Source organism: Rhinichthys klamathensis, unplaced genomic scaffold (assembly GCF_029890125.1).
Source record: "Rhinichthys klamathensis goyatoka isolate OS25496 unplaced genomic scaffold, OSU_Roscu_1.1 h1tg000269l_1, whole genome shotgun sequence".
Classification (NCBI taxonomy): Eukaryota; Metazoa; Chordata; class Actinopteri; order Cypriniformes; family Leuciscidae; genus Rhinichthys; species Rhinichthys klamathensis.
Window position 1 is genome coordinate 574,614 of NW_026606789.1, and position 23,572 is coordinate 598,185.

The 23,572-nt window shown below is 37.0% G+C and overlaps 1 protein-coding gene across 4 annotated transcripts in view; it reads left to right on the forward strand.

Annotated features, from left to right (window-relative positions):
- The window catches only part of lrp1ab (low density lipoprotein receptor-related protein 1Ab), a 134,506-nt gene that overhangs the window by 12,968 nt on the left and 97,966 nt on the right, over window positions 1-23,572 (forward strand). For all 4 annotated transcript variants that reach the window (XM_056268007.1, XM_056268008.1, XM_056268009.1 and 1 more), the window contains exon 2: window positions 13,716-13,838. In XM_056268007.1, the coding sequence (XP_056123982.1) occupies window positions 13,716-13,838 (123 nt within the window). The remainder of the gene's footprint in view (window positions 1-13,715; window positions 13,839-23,572) is intronic.

The window sequence follows — 23,572 nt, forward strand, 5'->3', positions numbered from 1 at the left end:
ATTTTTGGATGTTCACAGTTAAAATTAACTGGCCATTCACACCTTTTATTTCCTCATTAGAGAATGTAACTTATTGGGATTAGATACGGCAGCCGTAATATAGCAGTTTAGCCATGTACTTTATATACGTCCTGGAAATGGACCTTACCTTCACAAACATGGGTACAAAGTTTGCTTTTGTGTTTGTTTAAATTAGGGGGTGATGAATCCACATTTTCAAGGTATCATCATAAAACATACCGAAGCAAGATCTTTATAAAAACCAGGCAGAAAATGAGCAGAAATGTTCATATCATGTGCACGTCTGGTGGTCACTTACAGTCAGAAAGACTGTTCAGAGGGTCTGACCACATCATGTGTGAGCAGCAGGCCAGTACATGGTGCTCTGTTATTCACAAAACTCTTTTGTTTGACCATATTGTCCTGTTGTGTGTGTGTGTGTGTCAGCACGCTTCTGTGTGTAAGTGCACTCACACTCAATGTGTTTTTGAGGCCCTTTTCTACATTTCGAAGGAGGTGGACCCCCGACCTGCTCAGTATGGTGTTCCTCAAACGGGTCACTGGACTGTGTTTGACACTGGTGTTCAGCATAAAAATAGAGCTCAATGAACAGAGAATGTAGCCTAATTGCTCTTCCCTTTACCCTCATGTTAACACATATCCCTAGGTGTACTGCAGTGTTGTGCTGAAAAGGTGGCAAAATGCAGTGGTAAGAACTATCTTGTCCCTGTAGACTTCTCCGACTTTCTCTGTCAGAAGCCTCGTTCCTAGTGGCAATGACTCAATTGGTGGATGTTGCTTAGTTTATGTATTTAGGGTTGTAGTCAGTGTTCTTGCTGGATGGCTTAAGATTATAGCTACTGTAGGCAACATAATTCGCCTTTGGCTAAGCCACACCCTATTTTGTAGATTGACCAATCACAGCGCAGCCAAGAACGAGCTCCCACAGTGGTCCGACACTTTTTCACAACGCTCCATTGACTTTAACACAGGCGTCTCACATTTTTGGTCTCGGCAGGCTATTACCGTCGTAGTTTTATCAAAAATATGGTTAAACGTTGTGCCTGGGGCATTTGTAACACAGACGCGTTTCCCAGAGGCAAGGCAAGTTTATTTATATAGCACATTTCATACACAATGGTAATTCAAAGTGCTTTACATAGAAGAAATTAAAATAATCAAAACAAATAAGAATAATTAAAACAGTTTAGAATAAAAAATAAAGTACAGTAAAAACATAGAGAGGTTGGAGGGGGTGTCCGTTTTTTCCCTTCCCAAACCGAAGTCAAATCCTGACAAGTGTCGTCTAGCACACGCTGCTAATAAATACAACGTTATACTTGCGTAACGTTAGTGCGTTTCCTTTGTAATAACGATTATAGAAGTGAATAGAGACCTACCCAGCTTTGCATGAACAGTGTTGCTCCTCCTTGATATTGGTAGTCCCAGCCTCGTCTCGATTAGTAGGATATGCGGTGGTTCATTTTTTGACTGTGACCGGTATGCTTTTGCCTCTATTTGGATGCCTTGTTGTTCCTTGCGTTTCACCTGTATGTCATGAACGTATGCCTTCGAACGTATATTGCAGCCCCTTTTGCCTACTTCTATCGGACACTTTATTTGCTGCTTTATAAAAGTTTGATAATTTCAGCAGGAAGAGCTGTCACAGCATAAGCCATGTTGATACCAGAGCCCAGATGAAGTTTGTTTGTCGGACGTAGCAACAGTAACTAAGGGGGGCGGGGCTTAGCCAAAGGCGAATTGGCCTTTCGAAAAATCTGATTGTGTATTGCTGTTAAAAAAAAATATTTTATAGGCTAAACACACACAGTACCATTCAGAAGAAATACATGATGAATACATATGATTTGATGAAAAATACAGTAAAAACAATAATATTGTTAAAATATCATTACAATTTAAAATAACGGTTTTCTATTTTAGTATGTTTTAAAATGTAATTGATTCCCGTGATGGCAAAGCTGAATTTTGAGCATTATTACTCCAGTCTTCAGTGTCACATGATCCTTCAGAAATCATTCTAATATGCTTATTTGGTGCTCAAGAAACGTTTATTAATTATTAATGTTGAATACACTGCGTTTAGCTTCCACTGTCACCTGCAAGGTCTGTGAGGCAGATGGAAAATTCCTAAAGGGAGGAGAGCAGTGCAAGCTGATGGGAACCAGTCTTGCAACTGATCTCTCATTTTCTTTCTGTCATTTTTTTCCCCCCTCTCTCTTTGCCTGTTTTCTCTGTATTTTATGTTACAACTTCTAATTACAAACAGGATCTTCAGGAATTTCCCCGGGAATGCATAACAGAGAGTTAAAAGATTATGTGGCAGCGTTTGGTGAAACTTCCAGAAATTTTCTGCACTGTAATAAGAACCACCCTGATATAATTGTCATTTTGAGCAAAAATCTCGACTCAGTTCCAAAATTCCATTGTGGGCTCCAAAGACCCGAGGTAAACCCGAGAACTCGCCTTTTACAAGCCCATATCCTCACAGAGGACGAGTCTGCAGATGAAATCAATTAAAAGGTGCTGGAATGTGTGGCCAAGGTCTGGAGCTGATTTGGAGGGGCGTTGCGCTGTGCGGGGGGAGGTTGAGACTGAGGGGCTGAAAGTGGGTCACAATTCAGGGCTGCCTGGGTATCGATACAGGTGTCCTTATTCGATTCCGAATTGATTCTCGGTTAGATTCAATTTTCACTGTAAAAGTAATAAATTAATAAAATAGTTATTGTTTTTACCCATGTATCCTCCTTGTATTGTAATAAATAAGGTCATGACACCCAGAATTAGTTTCAGATAGGTCTAACAGTAGTTCTCAGGTACAGAAAATGAATAAAGTAATCAAATGTAAAAAAGCACTGCAAATAATCTTCACTGTACACATTAAATAAAGGTTAATCCTTATTATAGTTACAAAAACGTTATTCATTGAAGAGCAAGGAGTCTTTTGTAGTTTGATTAACATTAAAAACATAGACAGCAGCAAGAATAGGCTGCTATCACTTTGACTAATGCACGTATCCAATATAATGATACACATGTATTCTCTACTGTTTACTTAAGCCATAACCGACTGTTTACTTGGATTCTTGCAAAAGCGGGCATTTTGAGGTAAATTTATATGAATTTGCCTGTTTAAGCGCAGGGAGAGGTGAAATAGAATTCATTTTATTATTTGCACGCTGATCTGAGACCCGCGGGTTCTCTTTGGCTTGAATGCTTAAATCAGCAAGGCTTGAAAACCAAACGTGTGCAAATGATAAACATTCGTGACCATGCAGCATTGTGACAGTTCCTTCAACTGTCTGAGTGTCTTGAACGTCTTTCGTGCTGAAAGCCGCACCTGCATCCGCCATGTTAAGCACTGAATTGAGTTATCTCGTCTTTTATGTGAAAACGCTTCACTGCCATTTTCTGCTTTCTGTGTTTTCACTGTTATACGGTAGGGGGCGCTATTATGCATCTGCTGAACGAGTACATTATCTCCAGATCAAAACACAGGCAAAGAAGCAGCAGAAATGAGCGATCTCATATGTAAGCAGATGCATATGAAAACTAATGTGATCATCAACAATAAACAGCATATAAATCAAAGCGGCCTAATGTTACCGAGTGAAATGTCGACCCAGGAAGTAGCTAGGACTGTGCAAGCTTTGGGGGTGGTAATCGACTCGGTCTACTCCATCTATGTTTTTTTTTTAATGATTTTTTTGCCCAGCCCTTCTTCTTACAGCTGGCATGACATGGACATGTAACAGCAGCTGGGTCTCCGATTTTATTTTTTTTGTCCATACAATGGAAGTCAGTGGGGTCCAATTTTGTTTGGTTCCCAACATTCTTCTTTTGTTCCACAGAAGAAAGTACGTGCAAATTGTCATGTTTTGCTGAACTATCCCGTTAAGGAAAAACATTTGGTTTTGGGTTTATGTGACCAAAATGGATGAATTTCTTTGTGGCATTTAAATAAATAAAAACATTCTTGCTTTCAAAAATATGTAGACATGTCGCTGTCAGGCGGAAACCTAGTATCTCCATATTTCGTCATTTTTATTTAGTCATAAATCATTTCTATTGGTCATTCTTTGCATCTGTCTTTTTGGGTTTGCAAATATTTAACCAATGAAAAGTATTAAAAAGGGCTTTTGACTAAACCTCGTAACTCCATTGGATCCTCAAACTGTAGGTGAAACCTCAACTTCACCTCGCCTCTATCATGAATGAAGAGTTGCATGCATTTTGAACCGTCTCTGCTTGTTTGCAATGATTGTCTACATATTTTTCTTAACAATGTAATGCTTGTGATTTTAAGAAAAAAAAAGAAAAATATATCTTGATAAATTAGTGAATTGTTGGCCCATTCATACTCATAACTTTTCATCTGAAAGTTTTATGTACTTGTGACATCTTCAAGTGTTTTTTTTATTATTTTAGTTAAGGGTAAAATTTGAGGCTCATTATCATTCAGACGATTAACTTTTTTTTATTTTATTAAATGGCACTTTTTAATGATTATATTGTTTTAAATCATGGCCGAAATGCATCGCAATTTCTGCTGGTTTTCACAGTCTCAGATGTTGTCCAAAGGCACAAAAAAAATCAAAGTAAGTTCGAGGAAACAAACCACAATGAGCAAATAAATTTGAAGGTTTAGTCTCTTTTTTTGTCATCCCCTAAGTGCAGGCTCTGATGGTCCTGAAGTTGTAGGCTACAGATATTTTCCAATCTAATAATGCTGTCCAGCAGACTTGTGAAGGTGTTCCCACATTCCAGGTATTCAGTTCAAATGTTAGTGTAAAATAATGCACCAAAATGTACATTTATCAAAATGTACCAAGGCAGCATTTATGTGTGTTTTCTATTTTTATATTATCTCTCAACGAAACTAGGAGCAAGTCCAAGCAAACGTAATGGAAATAAACAAAAGTCCTTGTAAGTAGAGTGTGCCAAAGTGTCTTGTGAGTATCGTTTTGGAATGAACCAGGGGCATGTTCACAATCTAAGTTTGAAATCCTGATTACAGCCCCAAAGTAGCAATACACGTGTACATGTCTGCACATTGCTGTTTGCTAACGCATGCTGGTTCCTTTTTTGGTTCCATCCAGCGTCTTTCCCACTATCTGTAAAGCGGATACTTCCTTTAGTGAAAAAACGATAGTGTGCCACTGCCTTCCATTCCGCTGTCAGCCCGGAGGGTACGGGTGAACATTGAACGACGGTGATGTATGAATGATTGTTTTTTTAACCTCATTTCTTTGGAATTTCATCTCATTAGAAACTGGCCCCATTTTTCAGTGCCCAGCACAACTAAGGGTTGTCCTAGAAAATGAACATCAGAGGACAAACTTATAAATTGGTTAAACTCCCTCGGCCAGAATTTAGAGAAAAGATCAATGTTTTTAACGTGTGAAGGTGCCTGGATGTAAAACACTCCTGTCATTTTTAAATGCCCAAGACACAGCGCAAATGAATGAAACGGAAGTTTCTCCCGCATTGGCCGGTCCTCTGGCCGGCTCCCAGCCCTTGTGTGGAAACAGCTTTTGTTATAACAGGACTGTGGTATTTCGAATGACTGCAGTGTGATGTTGGGTCGCTTAGCTCAAGGAGTCCTGGCTGGTGCACCTTTTTGGGATGCTCCTGATGTTTGCAGTTGGGTGCAGGCCCAGAGGAACAAATAAAGGCCTTCTTCATTCCCCACCATAGACTCTGATGCTCTGAAATGATTAACAGTCCCCGTTGATTTGCACCTTCAAAAACTTGTCAGTAGTTTGGCTGTGCGTTTGGAAAAAAAACAGGGGTCTGAATTAACAATCCACATCTCTGTCTGAAATATTTGTGTGCTTTGAATGAAGGCAAGCTCTGTGGGAAAAGTTGCCTGTGTACTCGGTTCCCCCCCAACGACCCCAAAACCTCCAATTAGTTGCAGACTCTCCTCCTCGCGGTTGCTCGCTGCTGCTGTGTGAACGTGCATCAGTGGCATGAGTGATGCGAATGAAAGATTTAGACCTTAGGAACGCAGTCAATAACAATGTCAAACATGTCGTCTAATGCTTCTCGCTTAATGCTGTTGATGGTGATATTAGCTCTGTGTTATGAGCAAAAGTACTTATAGATGAATATATCTCTCAATATTTGGTAATTTGGGTTATTATTGTTTATAATTTTTACCATATATTTTATTTTCAATGCGGTCTTTTCTATCGTTTAGTTTTTTTAGTTTTCACTCTTTTCATTTTAGTTTAGTTTTATTATTAGTTTTTTTTTTAAAGTTTAGTTTCAGTTTATTTGTTTTTTGTTTTTGACTTTAGTATTTTAGGGCTGCCAAAGTTAAAGGTTTTTGATGTTAAATTTCTCACAGTATTGTGTTATCTAGTTGGTGTCCATTTACATTTTCATGTGTAATACTGTGAAAGTTTTTAAAAATACAATCTAAATTAATTTTATATATATTTTTTTTAGGTTTCAGTATTTCCCAGTTTTTAATTATTCACTTAACAATTGTTTTCATTTTAAATTTCATTACCAATAATAACACTTGACTTTTTGGAGATAATTGCCATTGCCAGTCATGGGTATAGATATGCATATCTCTCCATTACCAGCTGTCTCCATATTTTAGAAGCTTATACAGTCTCTTATATAGTCCTCCTCCTCTCCTGAACTTCTATTCAGGGCTTGTAAAGTTTTATATGCACTTTCCACTTTGTATCTATCATCCTCCTAATGCTGCTGACCGGATCTCTGAGAGCTTAACTGGTTCACTGGAACAAAGCATAGTTCTACAAGCTTGTTTGGGAACGGATAAAAAGTCCTGGATGTTGACATGCCTTGTGTTTATTGGATCCTGTGAGCGGTCCTGAAGGAGAACTCACTGCAAGGTTTTAAGTACTTTCTTGTGTGGTATAGTTGCTTTGAAGATCCTCTTTTGGCCAAATTGTATGGGGTTGTTCGCAGAACTCGTTCTTGTGTCCTTTTGTGCGTTTTCTGCAAAAACTTTTTATGTTGTTGTTAATATGAGCTAGACTGTTGCTAAATGTTTCTTTCAGTCATACTTTGTTTTTACTCCATCTAGCTGTACTTGAATGCTCGAACGTGTCTTGTGTTAAAGCTGCAGTAGGGAGTTTTGAGAAAACGTTGACTTAGCCTGAAAATTTGAACAAGCAAAACTTACAGGTCCCACCCCCTTGCTCTCTGCTGCGCTACAGCCCTCCCTCCACAGCTCGTCCTCCACAGCGGAGCCCGTCGTGAACGCGCAGGCTAGTAAACAGGGCCACCGATAACAGCGGATAAAAGGTTATATGGCACATTCACTAATAGGGACTAAACGTCAACAATATGCTTTACATTGACTATGGCCTGCCCATACTTTGACTATAAACTTGGTCCTCAAATCATTATGTATTTTGCAATAGCCTACATGTAACTTTATAACGTTGCACTCTTTCTATAAGTTATAAATAGCTAGTAAGATAACGTTAATATAACGGTAACTAACGTTACAGTATGTAAGTAATTATTCTAGCGATAATGCTAGATAAGGTGTGCTAGTACATTATTTCAGCAACATGACAAGCCAGTGAATTAGCAGGTTTCAATTGTTGCTTAGCAGAGTGCGTGACATTTTATCTACATGCGGCTAGAGTTTTGACACCGAGTCAATGGGCTCTGTGTAATTCTTTCTTTTTCGCTTGTTTATCGTCATCTGTCTTTTTCCTTTTATCTCTTTGTTTTATGAGCAGGTGTCACTCGAGAATTGGCAGTTTAGGTTGTTTCTACGTCATAAGCACAGCTGCAGCACGCCGGCAATCTTGAGTTTGAACGACTGCTCGCACTGTGCAAGAGAGGGGTGTGATCAGCGCGTACACAAGCGTGATTGACACGGCTAAGACATTCCTCCTGGCTCTGATTGGTTGTTTCTGACCGGGAGCGTGTATTTCTGCAAATGGCAATAGGACCACTGGGAGGAGCCAGAAGAGCTTGATTTTTTTCACAGATTATCTGTCTCATATTCTACTGTCAGGACATAATGACAGTTTTAACAAATATGTAAAAAATATTTTTTACAAAAGTTACCTACAGCAGCTTTAATGACCATCCAAGATGGTCATGTGTCTAGCGGGGGAGGGGAGGGGTGCTGTTGTTAGAGTAATAAAATGTAAAGTAAAATAACATTAAGTTACTTCTGTTTATGTATAATTGAAGCAGTAATTGATGTGATAAAATCACAAGTCTGATTTGATTTAATGGTCTATAGCCTACATAAGTAAAAAATAATAAACAAACATGACACTTTTATTTATATATATATATATATATATATATAGGCCTATATTAATCTGTAGTATATATATTTTTAAACAGGTTTAAACTTGAATTCAAATAACTTGAATTCAAGGAGCTATTTAGAATTTTTATTCAAGGCTATTGCAATCATTTCCCAAAATGTAATTTGTGTGGAAATATTACAAAGTCTGTAGAGATGTAACTATAAGGTTATGATGTGCATTATGTGAATTCTTGGCTAAAGCATTCTTTTTCTTTTTTTTTTTCTTTTTTTTTTTTTACATACCAAAGTTTATGATATTTAAAATGATGATCAAATGAATTGGATAACAGAATCTATTTCCCACTCACAGATGGCCGCCAGCACTGGGAAACCAGGTTATTCTGACTACTTTCCCAAATGAAAGAGATGTGTCTTTAATCTAGGAAGGCTATTTCAGAGTTTAGGAAACAAATGTGAAAATGCTCTCCCTCCTTTTAGTGGACTTGGATATCCTAGGTAGTGGTACTACCAGAAGCCCTGAGTTTTATGATATTAAAGAACGTGATGGATTGTAGGGCGATAGAAGATCAGTTAAATACACAGAAGCTAAACCGTTTAGGGCCTTAAAGGTCAGCAATAACGACCTTTAATAATTGATATGGAACTTATCCAGTGTAGAGATGATAAAATTGGTGTTATATGCTCATATTTTCTTGACCTAGTAAGAACTTTAGCAGCTGCATTTTGGACTGATGGTAGCTTGTTTATTGAGGATGCAGCAGGACAACCAGCTAGTAATGCATTACAGTAATCTACGCATGAACTAACTTTTCTGCATCGGAAACGGATAGCATGTTCCAGAGCCTAGCGATGTTTCTGAGATGGAAGAAGGCTGTTTTTGTAACATATGAAATATGATTTTCGAAAGACAAGTTGCCCAGGTCTTTAACTGTAGATGATGTAACAGTACATCCTTTTAAATGCAAATTATCTTCTAAGAAATTCTGTGTAGTGTACAGGTTTTTGGTCCAGTAATACCTCAGTCTTATCTGAATTTAATAGAAGAAAATTATCCAATTTTTTATATCTTTTAACACACTCTGTCAACAAGAGATTTCATCTGGTTGTGATGAAATATATAACTAAATAACTCAATTTATTATAAAAATAAATATAATCAGCATAACAGTAGAAACTAATTCCATGTTTTCTTATAATAATACCAAGTGGCACTGTGGCAGCATATATATTGAAAATAGCAGAGGGCCTAACACAGATCCTTGCGGTTCTCCATAATTTACTGACGTCATCTTAGATTTTTCCCTGTTTAAAAAGACAAAATGGAAACTGTCTGATAGGTACGATCTAAACCACCTTAATACCTGTCCTTGAATACCAGTGTATTCGATATGTAGTCCAATCTAAGAGTATTTTATGATCTATAGTGTCAAACGGAGCACTAAGATCAAGTAAAACTAGTACTGAGATACAGCCTTGGTCAGAAGCTAGAAATGTAAGTCATTTGTAATTTCAACGAGCGCAGTTTCTGTGCTATGATGGGGCCTGAAATTGAATCCAGACTGAAATTTTTCATAGATATAATTTTTTTTTTTTGCAAAAAAGCACAATTGAGTGGACAACTTTTTTTTTTTTTTGGTATTTTAGACATAAATGGAAGATTTTAAATGGGTCTGTAATTTGCTAATTAATTTGGATCTAATTGTGGTTTCTTAATGAGAGGCTTAATAACTTCCAGCTTGAACGGTCTTGGGACATGACCTAGAGATAAAGACGAGTTAATAATATTGAGAAGAGGCTCTTCTGCTACAGGTAACAACTCTTTCAGTAGTTTATGGGTATTGGATCTAATAAACATGTTGTTAGTTTAGATCTGAATCATAAAACACTGAATCATAAAACACTGTCAAAGATTGTACATTTACAATTGCATTTCTGATGCTTTCGATTTTGAAGTGTTGAAATTTATGTAGTCAGACTCATTACTATTAAACTGTGATAAAATATTTTGTTCAGGTTATATCAGTTTATTTGTTATTCTAGCCACTGTACTAAATAGCCTAAAAATTTTGGTTATTTTCTATTAGTTTGCGGAGATGCTCGGCCCTGGCTGCTTTTAGAGCCTTTTTATAACCGGAAGTGATGTCTTTCCACGCGATTCTAAAGACCTCTAAATGAGTTTGTTTCCATTTACGCTCTAGATTACAAGTTTCTCTCTTGATAGCGTGTCTAGCACTGTTGTACCATGGTGCATTACTTTTTCTCTTTTTCTGACCTTTTTTAATCTGATCGGTGCAACAGTTTCTGATGTACTAGAGAAAATGGTGCCCATACAGCTAGTCATGTCCTCTAGTTCATTTGTGTGTTTGGGTACACCGAGCAGCTGAGACAGATCAGGCATGAATCTATCTATAGTATTTAGGAGAATTGTTTTACCTGGCCGATAACGCAGCAGACATGGCACATTTCAGCGGTATGCAAGTTACAAGGTAGTGATCAGTGACATTATCACTTTGCGCTAGAATATCTATATCAGTGGGTCTAGTTATGTTTAGCTTGACCCCAAAGGAGTTTAATAAATCTGTAAACGCAGCCCCTAACACATCATTTGTATTTTCAACGTGAATGGTAAAATCACAGACAACCAATGCTTTATCACAGAAGAACTGGGATAAAAGTTTATAGTTCAGATATAAACACTGATGTTTACGGTACCGGTCAAAATAGAGCAAATCACCCCTTTGAAAGTAATTTGGGCCTCAAATCCCAATTACATCGATTTGCCACTAGGTTGCGACAAGTGAGTGTTACATTTTTTTATTTATCATTGAATCATTTATTCAAGAAATTCGTTCAAAAACGCTGATTCATCCAGTAATGAAACAAGTGAAGTTTTTATGAGTGAGTCATTGAATCATTCATTCAAACAGATTTTTTGTTCAGTCTGTTCAGAATCGTGGGAGAATCACAATCTCTATTTGAAACCAAAATTGTGATTCTCAATTTATCCTGAATCGTGCAGCTCTACTTACGAGTGCACATTTCTCTGAGCCCACCGCAAGTCTCGCACATCAGGCTATTTTACCTAATATTTGTGTTGTTGCGCATATTACTGTAACTTTGTTAGCTTAGCAACATGCTAACTTCAAACTGGATCCATTTAGAGCCATTGCATTTCATGTGGCGTCCTAAAAGGTTGCTGCCTATGTGGAACCTTCTGAATGAGTAATTTCCACTCGAATTAGGAAACTGCTTTAGAAGGCAGATGAGCTCAGTGTGTTGTAGAACAAATCTAAAGATGGTCAGAAATACCCATTTCACTAGATAGCTTAATTCTATACTATCTTGTCCATGGGGATATCGTCTTACACCAAAGTGACCAAACTGTTGACAGATAGTTTGAGAAGTGATGGACTGAGGATGGAGGCAATGGTCCAGCTTTCTCAGCACTTTCAAAAATGTATAGAAACGTGACTGATACTATGCACATCTCTCTTCTCTCTTGTGATTGCAGTCACATCTTCTCCCCCTTGCAGCTTTTCCCCTGGTTCCCTTTCCCAAAACACCTCTCCTCCTGCCAAGTGTGCAGAGAGGGTACTGTATGTGTTAGAGAGGGAAGGTCCTGCAGAGAATCACAATCAGATAGTTACTGCTGTTCTACTTCTGTTCTCAGCTGCTACTTGAGATACCGTGTACAACGCTACAGTAATTGTAGTCAGACTGTTCTAGTAAAACATTGACCAATTAAAATCAAAAAGTGTGCCTTGATGTCCCTATTAATGGCTATTTTTGTAGATTTGTGTTTGGAGCTCTGTGCTTAAAATAGGTTTTGCTGATTTAGTGCATTCAAATTTCAAAATAATTTTGTTGTTGATTTAAAAATTGCGCAGCATTGTGAATGCCGCTGTCATTTGATTAGTAAAAATGCCACATAAGTCTTGAGTTTCTGATTTGGTTCCTTGATTACTAAGAAATGTTTTCTTAGTCCCCTCATGTGTTAAAATGTTTCAGTAATCAACACTGATGGTTGCCTACTTATTCATCTGTGTTGATATATTGGTGCATATAAATGAAAATGATTTGAAGATATTAAGGTTACTCTGACTGAATCAGAGATTTTCAGAGAAAATACATAAATGTCTATATATTATTACAGTAAATTATAGATATATTGAGTAATGTTAAAAGATTGAAAAATATTGAGCTTAAAATACATGCAAGGTTTGTAAGGATGATTGTTCTAAAAAATTTCCATTTAGCAGTTTTGTCTGAATATTGTATTTGGGAAAGTGTATTTGGGAAAGGCCTGTGGTCAGTTGTATATGCAAGTGGGCCGCACCCACAGGAGGAATTGGAGCTGCTGTGTTTTACTGGGGGACTGACAGACTGAGAATGGTTTAAAACAGCAGCGGTTTTGCTGAGGATCTCTGACTTCTAGCTGAGTGGACTAGTGTCAGCAGTGGGGCAGGGCCAGATTACCCACAGTCCTGAGGCGGTTCTGCGGTTTACCTCAACAATCTCATCAGACTGACTGAGCAAAAATACTCTTCTTATTGTCGGGCTCTCTCCGGGGTTAGACAGAACTGACGCATACTTCGCCCTACCACCGGCAATGAAAAGACCTCTGTCCACACGTCGAGAAAACATCTCTCAGGTTATAAAGAGCAAAAGTAAACCACTGTTTGTGGGCAGCACTTGGGAAATAAACAAACATAAAGCACCCATGCTGAATTAAGTCATTTAATATTACAGCAGATGAGTTTTCTGCGAATATAAAGCACAGTTGTGAACTTGGCATGACCCTTGGCATGCTGTGTTTCTGTGTTGAAACCAGACATCTTTGGCATTAGGAATGGTAGTTTTTCAGCAAAGCCTGCTACCACATCCGCAAGGTTTTTCTTCTAAAAGTTTTGTCCTGTCACATTTGCTTATTTCATAAGTGGTACATCTAGATGTTCTCCTCAACAAAAAATGGACGACTTATTGCAGAAGCATTTCGTGGTTGACCCATGGTTGTTGTTCATTGGCTGATATCTAGACAAGATGCTGGATGATGACTGATTTTTGCTCATTTTTATACATAAGGTCCAAAAGTCTGAGACCACTTGTGAAAATGCTTCGATTTTGCAATTTTCATACATTTGCTTTGATTGTTTGAAATAATATTTAGGGTATTCATTTGATGTCATAGCATGTCTTAGTTTTTGGATTTTTTAAATATAAAAGTTTATTACTATTATTATTTTTCTGATTTTATTGTCATTGTAGATTAAAAAGACATATTTTCCATAGTATTTATTTAATTTACTCAAAATCCCATAACCGAGTCAAGTGGGAACTCGAAATGATCAAATATTGTTAGAATTATTGCTCTGAAAGATGTATTTCATGCTTGCAATGTATTTCTGTGTTCCAGCTCCAAAGACATGCAGTCCGAAGCAGTTTGTGTGTAAAGACCAGGTAACCTGCATCTCCAAAGGCTGGCGCTGTGATGGAGAGAAAGACTGTCCCGACGGCTCTGATGAAGCGGCAGATATCTGTGAGTAAACTGGTTTGTCTTCCTCAGACGTGAATGGGATGATATCATGACATAAAGATATGATATGACAAGCGTTATCATGACAGAGCTGAAATGTTTTGGTTAGGGCATGTTTTGCAATGATATAAACTGAAAGTAGTCCTAGATAAATTCTCAGGTACTTGTTTTTTTGTGTCAAGTTAAAAATAATTTTAAAAACTCATATCAAAACCTGTATGATCTGTTGTGCTTTGCCTAGTTTAAAAAAAAAGGAAGAACCTGTCCTGCTAGGGGTGGGCAATATGACAAAAAATGTATCTCACAATATGAAAAGTTTTATATCACGATAATAATATAGATACTGATACAGTTATTTTTATCATTGTGTTTTATTTTTGTTATTAAAAATAAGAACAAAGTTAATAATATAATAATGACCAATACAATAAAACAAAAAATATGAATTAAACAAATTAAGTTTTTCAGGTACCATAGGTTTATTAAACATGTAGTGAGAAAAAGTACAGAAATTTAATATTCAAATGTAAAGATAAAATACTGCATAGTCTTCACTGTATAAATCAAATATAAATGTATTCTTATTAAAGCTACAAGAGCAGTACGTTTATTAGGCTGACCGAATGCACGGTTCCATTATACTGATACACATCTGGTTTACTCTCATCTGTTTACTTTTAATTGAGACATAATAACCAAATGTGTTTACATGAATACTAAATGTGTGTATATAGACCAATTTCGAGCCGACATCACAGTTACGTCACGGCGCTAGCTGGAAGCAAAACAAAGTGAAAACTGGAGGAGGCCAATACAAACCAGCACAGATTCGGCTACATAATGAGGAGCTTAAATTATTATTATTATTAAATGTCATCTTGTTGTGTTGTTGGGTGCAAGAATCGATGAAAAATGAATATGCTGTATCTGGAATTTTTATTTCTAGAAAATATTCACATCATTAAAATTGCACCGTAATGTCACTCTTTACATGGTCGTCTTCTTGGCGCTGGCTAGGCAGAACTGCGGATCGTACCACACGAGTCTTGTACATGACCATTCAGCACATAGTTATAGGCATCTAAAGATTTATATGCCCTCAGTTTCTTTTTCCGCTCTGTTTCTCTATCAGGTAACTTTAGGTGTAGAAGTCAGGCCACTCAACCAGAGAAAGTTAATCCTGTCAGATCGTACATCCATTGACAGCGTGTACAGTACGGGTCAGCCAATCCAGTTCCGTCCATTAAAAATAACTTTTGCAAATAACAATCGCGGTCCTGGACACTGAGTGACCTTGCACATTAAGATAAAATCGGATTTTCTCCAGTCATTGTTAAAAAACAAGCTAACAAAACTTGCAAACTAACGTTAGGGAAGCGGCCAGAGGGATCGTTCTGCCACCACCTAAGCTCCGCCCACAGAAAAACGTCACCATGTTTACCAACTGAAAAGGGTCTATTCGACTGTTCAAGTGCAATAAGACGTGAAAGAGAACTGAATTGGCAATCGCATGCTGTCTGAGTGACGTGGCTTTCTGTGCATGCGCTTCAGCAGTCTGTCAGTCAGCGCGAGCACCCTATTGAGTTCTTTTTCACAGCTTATTGTGCTTAATAACTTTTTAACATCAAGCACGGAAATTGCTCTCTGATGAATTGGACAGAAAGGTAGAGCTCAAAATGATGGTGCAAGCAATCACTAAATGAACAATTATTTAGGGACACTGCATTTCGATTAGGGATGTACTGATATTAAAATTCTACCCAATACTGATAAGCCAATAATTATGAGCAATAAAAAAATTAATGGATATTAAAATTATATACGTTGTGTATATGTTTAATTTTGTTTAAGGCAAAATACACAAAAAAAAATTTTGTTTAAGTGCTTCAAGCAAATTTAGGGATCACAACATTATAATGTCCTGAATGGATATTCATTTTGAGATTTTCTAAAGATTACATTTAACCTTGTTGTTGAAATTAATTAATGAAATTAATTAATAAAATATTAATTATAAAATTAAATTGTGTTTTTAAAGACTAAATTGTAGTAAGCATTAGATGACTGCATATATTAAATATCCAATATCTGATAAAGATCTGATAAATTATCAAATCTGTGATATCGTCGGATGACTGATATGGTAGGGGAGAACCGGGGCGAAAGTAACACGGGACGAAAGTAACAAAGCGATTTTCTCTGAGCCCTGACTACATTTGCATTTCAAGCTATGACAGCACTTTCGGCATGCAGCCAATGACCGAGCTGCAAAATATCACGTGATTTCATTATCGTTTCACGCGGTTAGGTCCGGAAAGCAGTTTTCCAGTATGATAAGTAAATTTCTGAAGCGGTACTTTTTTTTTATTACAAGTTGTGTTTTTCGTTTCATGTGTCACACAGTAATGATCAATCTATAGGTTATTTAGTGCTGTAACACATCCTGAAGTTTGCCTGGTCAGAGTTTTTCAGTATAAAAGTAAATCGGGTTTAAATGTCAGGAGTTCCTGTCGGGACGAAAGTAACACTCGTTACTTTTGTCCCGCTATAGGGAAAACAAATGTTTCTTTTGTTCCTCCTCTAATGTGGTGACTTTCTGTGTGTTGCAGCATTTATTAAAACATATTTATGTCATATTATACCAACAGAATATGGCAGATGTTTATGAGGGGGCTTTTAAAGCTTAAGTCACATTTAAATCAGCTGATTTCTGTGTCACCATTTTTTTCACTCAATCTGTTTCCATTTACCCTAGTCACATTTAGGTTTTAGCCATACCTTATAGCTTTAAGACCTCCACCTATGCATTTGCAGGATTTCTATCCAGATGTTTTTTATGCACATTTTAAATGTAGGCTATGCATAAAAACAGCTGGATGGAAACATGACTATTGTTACATTATGTTGAGAATTTATATTATGCTAATTTCATTTCATTTTCATATTTTTCATGTTGAAAAAAACATTTTATAAAATGGATTGACAATAAAAAAAATATTCTAAACAATTCAAGTATGTACTGTTGGGTTACTTTTGAAACATTTGATGAAACTGAAATTTAAAATGAAAAAATGTAAATTAACAATTTTTTGCAAAGATAAAGGCTAAAATATGTTTGCAGTTACATTTTAACAAGGTCATACTCGGGTATATTTAGGAAAAAAAACAAAAAACAAAAAAAAACAAGAGTAACACAAAAAATCTAGCTTGTATATTGTTGTGTTACTTTTGACCCACCTGTGTGTTACTTTCGTCCCAACTGACGGGGTCGAAAGTAACATAAGCAGTCTTAAGTTCAAAGTGAAATTATACTGAAGTTGTTCTACATTTTTACAAAATACCACCTGGTATTAATAGACCACACTTGTGAGTGACTGACCACAGCAAAAATATATCTCTGTCTAAACAATCATCTTTTAAAAAGATGTTTTTCTGAAAAATGGTACTTTCGCCCCCGCTCTCCCCTACCAGTATCATGCAGTTGTGATTTTGATCATTATGAAATGTTTTAAAGTGTTTTTATGATTGACCATCTCTTCTGAATAGCCGTGACCATTTATTGAGATATATATATATATATATCGATCAACATGTATGCATAGTGTTATGAAGGCGACCAAATGGGGGTTAACGGCAAACACAGACTACAAAGTGTGTTTGAAGGATGTTCTGTGTGTCTCTTCTGAGCGATGGCACTAATTAAACTGCTCTGTTTAGTCTGGCTGACTGCACACAGTCCTGTGACGTGAGCTCTTCTCAAACGCAAAAACAGGAGCCCGGCTCTTTATATTTAGCACTGACCGGCTCCTGAATGTTAACACACATGCAGGCCTAATGAAGCCGGTTGTACCGCACCTTACTTTACATCTGTCACACGAGCCAGACACCCTCACAGCAGGCAGTCATGATGGTTCCACCATCAGTATTTGGGTAGTGCTTTACTGTCCAGCAGGAGAACAGACAGAGCTAGTTAAGTGTTTACGTATGACCTTCTGTGGTGTAATTGCAACCGCCTTTTCATCCTCACAGGCTGACAAACAAACTGCAAACATGCTTTCTTTGTTAGTTAGTTAGTTAGTTAGTTAGTTAGTTAGTTATTGTTTATTTGAGTGTCAAACACCTTTTATGGTGCCCAGCCCTCATGGGCTTATTAGACACAACAGCTTCACACATATCACCAAAATAGCCACATGATATAAGACAAAATCTCCAACATAGTATAACTAAACCACAAAGATAAATACACATACAAATAGAGATGACATACGGGATATCATACAGGATACAGAATACTTTGCCGTAAACACCAGGCTTTTTCTATAAATTTTGCCAAAGCAAAAACATGATTACCAAACAGCCAGCACAAAATCTCCCCTTCATATTTCCAAAATATATCAGGATTTTTTAACTGAACTAATTCAAAAAGAGAGTTCCTTAAATCATAGTATAAAGGGCAATAAAAAACAAAGTGAAATTCATCTTCCACAACCTTGAGATCACAGAATTCACATAAACGTAAATGTTCAGGTATACCCTTAAATCGACCCACTTCCACTGCCAGAGGTAAGGTACTAGTTCTCAATTGCGCACAGAGAGACCTCTGCCTTCTCTTTAAATTAAGGAAAATATAAGGTTCTGTTACAAAATCATTCTTAAACTGAACATAATTTCTGAGTTTTGGCTTCTTCCATATATCTTGTTTCCAGTGATTTTCATATTTACTTAACAGTCTTTGTCTGACATCCTTTATATTACATTGAAGCTTATTGTAGTACCTTATATGCAAGTCAGACACAGAAAATATTGACAAAACTTCTCCACACCAGGGGTGATGATTTGCTCTGTCCCAGTTAAAATTTTTCTTCGTTAGCCTTTCCTCTGGCAGACTAACAAGACGGTTCCACAATCGCACCATTTCACACCTTTGTTTTACAATACATGGATCCCATCCTGCATCTCCATTCACAGCTACCTTCGCTGCATATTTATGTACCCCAAGAAAACATCTCAAAGCACGATTTTGAACAGAATTACAATCATAAACCTCTTCAAATCCCCAAACTCCTGCAGCATAAAACAAAACTGAGTCAAGATTTATATAGTTGTGTAAATGTCAAAAAACCAAGATCTGTACATAGTTTCATTTTACTCAACACAGAACCCAATGCCCTTCCAGCAGACTCTGCTAGTATTTTTCTTCCCTCTGTAAACTTCATATTTTCATCAAAAACAAAACCAAGGTATTTATAATGACTGGTATATTTTAAGGACTTATATTTTAAGTATATTTGTAATGTTCACTAGTTTACTTTTATTTATTTAGCCTCTCTTTATCTATCTATAAATTACAGGAATGTCTGTCTGTCTGTGTGTATGTGTGTCTGTATGTGTGTCTGTCTGTCTGTTAATCGCATATCTCTCGAACCGTTAGTCCGTTTGATCTCAAACTTGACAGGTGTCTTGCTACAGGCACGAGTAAGTGCAGTGCCGAGTTTGACGTTGTTTGGATTAGAAATGCAAAAGATATCGCTAAATATATCGCTAAAAGAAGCACACATTGGTTTTTGCCGCTCTAGCCGCTGGCCACTCCCCCTCTCACACTGCACACTGAGTGAGCACATCGCAGGACCAGAGACAGAGGGACGAAGAAAGCAGATTTGCTCCCTGAATCGTCGCGCTTATTCATTTGTTAACTGAATCTGTAAGCCAGCTACGCTGTTTACTTCTTAATATTATATTGTTAACTGAATCTGTAAGCCAGCTACGCTGTTTACTTCTTAATATTATATTGTTAACTGAATCTGTAAGCCAGCTACGCTGTTTACTTCTTAATATTATATTTAATGCGTTCGCAGTCTCTTTCACGGCCATCATTTGTAGTAAATGCTATTAACGTTATGTTTCATGCGCGCTGAAGTTAGCATGTATATGTTAACTATGTGATGTTTAATGTGCTATGTTAACTATGTGATGTTTAATATGCTATGGTAAATAGTTGCCCTGCCTATTCAACAGTATATAGCAGGCTTTAACGAGTATAGTAATCCTCTTACCGATCGTGTGACAGCAAATCTATGAAGGTAAAATTATGACATAAAGAATCGCATGCACAGGGTAAGGCCATTGCACACGGTAAGGCCATTGCACACTGAAAATAAATACGACCTCACGTCAATCACGCTTGCACACTGCCTCCGAAACTTTCGTCCGTCATAAAAAAAATCGAATCGGGTTCCATTTTCTGCGTTTTTCGCATCCGTAGCAAGCAGTTTGAATGGAGTTTGAATGGTGTTTTGACAATTCAGACCCACCTAATCACGAATACGAAAAAACGCATACGAAAATGTCGGACTCTGTGTGCAATGGCCTTAAGATTTGTGAAAGCGTACATAAGATTGCAAGCGTAAATTAAATTTGTAAAGATTTGTAAAGGTGTAAATCGCCCTTCAAGTGTAAGAAATAAATATTTGCAGCATTTAACTGTTATTCGTAAGTGTAATTCATGCATTTTTAAGCTGCAGCTTCATGCTAATGCAAAATAAATAGGATCTGTATTCTTCAAACTTTCATTTTTCCGCGCTTATACTTTTGCCACGGTTTTTGCGCACAAATGCGGCCAAAAGCACTGCAAGCCTGTGAACAGCAATTTGCAACCGAAAACAACAGAGGCACGAACTGCAAAACAGATTAACTGCGTAAAAGTTTAATATGTTTATTTAAAGCTACGCTGTTTACTTCTTAATATCTAGTATCTATCTATAAATAGATATTAAGAAGTAAACAGCGTTGCTGTTTTTACTTCTTAATATATTATTTAATTATGGTGCGCTTAACATTATCGCTATCTTTCACGGCCATGTAAATATATTACTGTCATGCTTAACATTATCGCTATCTTTCACGGGCATGTATCTGTATCCACTCTAAATATATCCTCCAATGCATCATCATTATGTCAGTATCAGTATGCTTTCTACCATGCACAAATAAAAATGTCACTGAACTTTTGCTGTGTAATTGTAACAATGAGCACTCAAACACACCAAACCAACAATTGCTAAAAACACACACAAAAAAAATTCTTTTGCACGGGCATTTTGCACTAGTTATACTAATTTCTTGGTGGAAATTGCGGGCTGCTTTTTCTTGATTTTAAAATATATTTTGAGCGTTGATGTTTCTCTTAAGTTTTTTTTTTTTTTACCCACTCTCCTTTCAAACAAAAAGTACTGGGAGTGACCCATCTTTTTCATTTAGCCGTAAACAAAAGTTTCGGCACTTTAACTAGGTTGTTTGAACTCTGTATGTTGTTCATGGTGATCTCTAATGTCTTCTCAGGTGATACACCAATTGCAGTAAAGTTGTTCAGCAATGAGCCGCATCTTCATATTTCGGTCAATGATTTTGTTTGAAACCGAAAATCTTTTTTTTTAATTTTTTTATCTGTGAATCTGCTAAATTAATTAAAGAAATGGTACTTTCATTTATACTAAGCATTGTATAGTTACTATATTTCAATACCATGGTATTCCCAGGTACTTCAGAAAAAAAAAACCAATGGTATTATTACCATTGTTCATATATCCAAGAAACCACATTTACAGAAACAAACTTTAAAAGTATCATATAACTTTTTGGGCATGGTGCAACGTACTACTATGTATACTATTGTAGAACCATATAGGAAATATGCCATATAGTACCATGTATATAAAAACTATTGTATATTAATTTTAGTGCCATAGTACTTTTACATACAGTACACACTCACAGTTACATATAATACTAGTACTGTCCCATGGTACCACCACGTGTTTTTTTTAGGGATGCACGATGATATCGGGACAACATCGGTATCGGCCGATAAAAGCTTAAAATGACCATCATCGGCATCGGCCGATATGAATATTTCTGCCGATGAGCCTTGCCGATAGGGTGGCGTGTTTCCTATGCGCACGTGACGACCGTGAACGAAGCATGAGCGCCAGCAACTTAAACTTCCAACTAGGGGTGTGCCGTGCATCTCACGGTTTTTGATCGTGGACGACTAAAATGTCTCCATGATCTGCTTTTGAAGAAAAATCATAGTATCGTGCATTTTATCAGTTCAATTCTGGCGCCTTCATCTCAACATACTGTACAACGCAACGTACATTCACATCACATCACATGTAAAGTTAAACGCAGAGGTAGAGTTACACTCACGGGACACCGCAATTCACAAAAGTTCATTGTTTGCATGTGCGTCAAAGTCTTGCTAGGTAAACATGTCATTCACGTGCTGATGCGCTGTTCTAACATCCGCTTTTCTGAGCGCGTTACACCCGACGCTCACAGGAACTAAAGCCTGTCACAGCGCCTGCACACTGGACTAATCTTTCGAGTCTTATTGCGCTGATACTGTCAAATACACACACGGTTTACATAAACAAAGCTGGTTATGTCTAAAGTGAAAGCAAACAGAGAAAATCTGCTTGTCAAATGCGTGTATATTAGACGCGTCGCGTTACTCGCGTGCAGTTCTTAAAGAGACAGTAATAATATTCTGCCGCTTGTCTTTAAAGAGATACTGCACCCAGAAATAAAAATTCTGTCTATCTAATGTTGTTTCAAACCTGGATTCATTTCTTTCTTGTGCTTAAATATACTATGGAAGTCACTGAAGTACAGCAACTGTTTGGTTAGCCACATTCTTCCAAATAACTTTTATAATTTCAACAGAAGAAAGAAACTTGAGAGAGTAAATGATGACAATTTAAATTTTTGGGAGAACTATCCCGTTAATGTTAATAAAACAACAAAACACAGAGGAAATCACTCACTGCTCTTGACTGAGAACTTTAATAGAAGCTTTAATAAGCTTTTTTGCACTTAAAAAAAATACAAATATATCGGTATCGGGCTAAATTAGTTTGAAAATATCGACATATCGAATATCGGCCAAAATCCTATATCGTGCATCCCTAGTTTTTTTTTTTTTTTTGTAAGGGCAGTTATTACTAAAATACCATGGTCCATGTCCAAAATTCATGGTAATTCTCTGGGACTTTTTTTTGTAAGTGCCATTCAGTCTCTGCTAAATGAATTGACAGATTGCACAGCTCCCCTTACAAAAAAAAGTATTTTGGGGTACCATGGTACAGTCTGGTGTTGTTAATACCATGGTACTTTGAAATATATATACAGTATAGTGTACTATGAGACTGTTTACTATATTCATATACCATTTTACTGACATGGTTCTCTAATACCTCTTAAATACTTTTTCATGAAGTTTCAGCCTCTTCCAAGGGAAGAGAATTACACAAAATGTCCATCTGTAGTTTAAGGGCTGTGATGAGAAATTCACACAGGACCGCTCCAAATGTGCGGCCCATCGTTTGGACATCTAACACAGAGTAGCTTCTGGGCGTTTGTGAACGAGGTCCTCAAAGCAAGTAAACATCAAAGAATTTTCCACCCTCAAATAAACTTTGTGCTGCGATCCCACCATCTGCCGCTCAAAAAGCGCCACTAATATCATTTCAAGGGCGCTAATGCAGTTTGGCTGAACGCACAAAAGGGGCTTTTCATTAGACTGAAGCTCTGACCTTTTGATTTATCATGATCTGTTTCTGCCAATTACACACGTTACACACTTAATCCTCTTTGTTAAAGCCATTTCTAACACTTAAAATTCAAGAGAAAGGCCTGTACCGGCTGTCAGCATTTCAAATGAGAATGTACTGTATGTACAT